This window comes from Xyrauchen texanus, chromosome 10, assembly GCF_025860055.1.
Source record: "Xyrauchen texanus isolate HMW12.3.18 chromosome 10, RBS_HiC_50CHRs, whole genome shotgun sequence".
Classification (NCBI taxonomy): domain Eukaryota; kingdom Metazoa; phylum Chordata; class Actinopteri; order Cypriniformes; family Catostomidae; genus Xyrauchen; species Xyrauchen texanus.
The window spans coordinates 4,791,418-4,793,917 of NC_068285.1; the positions used below are offsets into that span (position 1 = coordinate 4,791,418).

At 39.5% G+C, this 2,500-nt stretch overlaps 1 protein-coding gene across 1 annotated transcript in view; it reads left to right on the top strand.

Moving 5' to 3' along the window:
* Positions 1–2,500, top strand: part of LOC127650376 (A-kinase anchor protein 9-like) — a 112,301-nt gene that overhangs the window by 36,210 nt on the left and 73,591 nt on the right. The window contains 1 exon segment of the mRNA XM_052135751.1: positions 784–997. Within this exon segment, the coding sequence (XP_051991711.1) occupies positions 784–997 (214 nt within the window).

Sequence of the window (2,500 nt, forward strand, 5' to 3'; positions counted from 1 at the left end):
TGTGTGTGTGTGTGTGTGTATGTATATGTGTTTGTGTGTGTGTGTGTGTGTGTATATGTGTTTGTGTGTGTGTGTGTGTGTGTGTGTGTGTGTGTGTGTGTGTGTGTGTGTGTGTGTGTGTGTGTGTGTGTGTGTGTGTGAGTGAGACCGTCTGTGTGTGTGTGTGTGTGTGTGTGAGACAGTCTGTGGGTGATTGCAGCTTTTAGGTGAATTTGCCGTGACATTTACCACAAACCTGCTATTAAATGTTTGCCGTTATTACCTGTGAATAAATGAGATTGCACTTTATATTCGGTCTCATTCTCCGTGTTCCTGTGACGCTTATTAAAATGATTCATTCTGCTCGTCTGGACCGTCTCTGCTTTTGTGTCTCGTATAAAAGAGACACACGGTCTTATAATATGGTAAAGCACAAGTGTGTGTGTGTGTGTTTGATCAGCTCAAATGAGAGTTTTGTTCAGGATAAAAACTCTCCGGATGTCCAGACAGAAACCTCATACTGCTTAATAACAGTCTCGATCTGCAGATAAAGACAAAAAGGGCAGCGGGATCTGTCCAATGTTTTTATTATGATTATGTGCGGCTATATAAAATGAAACAAGATTGTGCTGATTTTAATGCACCTTCAGTTTCACCACTAAGTTTACGAAAGGCCTCACCGTTGGGCCAGTTTTGTGCAGTGTTTGTTTGCGTTGTCACATACCCCTAAAGTCCAATTACTGCTGTTATTATATGTAATGTAATTACTACCGTATTCAAGAACCCGTGACACTGTGCCTGTAGGATGAGTGTCGGCTGCAGATGGAGGCGCAGCGTATCAGTCTGTCTCAGATTCACGCTGCTCATATACAGCTGCTCCGAGAGAGCCTGTTTGTGCAGATGCAGGAGCAGCTGCGCAGCCGAGAGGAGGAGCTGCGGGACGCACATGCTGATGAGCTGCAACACTTACAGGAGGAGTGGAAGAGAGAGCAGCAGGGGGTCAGGGGTCAGCACACAGGTCAGTGAGAGGACACATCAAAGGACTCTGAATGTTTCAGATGTATTATGAAGAGTCCCATCGATACGACAAAGTTATTTTGAAACCACTTATACTCTTACACTCAGATATTAAACCAAGACTGAAATCAAATCAGATTCTGAATCATGAATCTTCTGATTCGGACTGAAATCAGATCAGATTCTGAATCAGGAATCTTCTGATTTGGACTGAAATCAGATCAGATTCTGAATCATGAATCTTCTGATTCGGACTGAAATCAGATTCTGAATCATGAATCTTCTGTCTTTGACTGAAATCAGATCAGATTCTGAGTCATGAATCTTCTGATTCGGACTGAAATCAGATCAGATTCTGAATCATGAATCTTCTGTCTTTGACTGAAATCAGATCAGATTCTGAATCATGAATCTTCTGATTCCGACTGAAATCAGATTCTGAATCATGAATCTTCTGTCTTTGACTGAAATCAGATCAGATTCTGAGTCATGAATCTTCTGTCTTTGACTGAAATCAGATCAGATTCTGAATCAGGAATCTTCTGATTTGGACTGAAATCAGATTCTGAATCATGAATCTTCTGTCTTTCACTGAAATCAGATCAGATTCTGAGTCATGAATCTTCTGATTCGGACTGAAATCAGATTCTGAATCATGAATCTTCTGTCTTTGACTGAAATCAGATCAGATTCTGAGTCATGAATCTTCTGATTTGGACTGCAATCAGATCAGATTCTGAATCATGAATCTTCTGATTCGGACTGAAATCAGATCAGATTCTGAGTCATGAATCTTCTGATTTGGACTGAAATCAGATCAGATTCTGAATCATGAATCTTCTGATTCGGACTGAAATCAGATTCTGAATCATGAATCTTCTGTCTCTGACTGAAATCAGATCAGATTCTGAGTCATGAATCTTCTGATTCGGACTGAAATCAGATCAGATTCTGAATCATGAATCTTCTGTCTTTGACTGAAATCAGATCAGATTCTGAATCATGAATCTTCTGATTCCGACTGAAATCAGATCAGATTCTGAATCAGGAATCTTCTGTCTTTGACTGAAATCAGATTCTGAATCAGGAATCTTCTGTCTTTGACTGAAATCAGATCAGATTCTGAATCAGGAATCTTCTGTCTTTGAATGACATCAGATCAGATTCTGAGTCATGAATCTTCTATCTTTGACTGAAATCAGATCAGATTCTGAATCAGGAATCTTCTGTCTTTGACTGAAATCAGATCAGATTCTGAATCAGGAATCTTCTGTCTTTGAATGAAATCAGATCAGATTCTGAATCAGGAATCTTCTGATTCAGACTGAAATCATATTCTGAATCAGGAATCTTCTGTCTTTGACTGAAATCAGATTCTGAATCAGGAATCTTCTGTCTTTGACTGAAATCAGATCAGATTCTGAATCATGAATCTTTTGATTCTGACTGAAATCAGATCAGATTCTGAATCAGGAATCTTCTGATTCGGACTGAAATCATATTC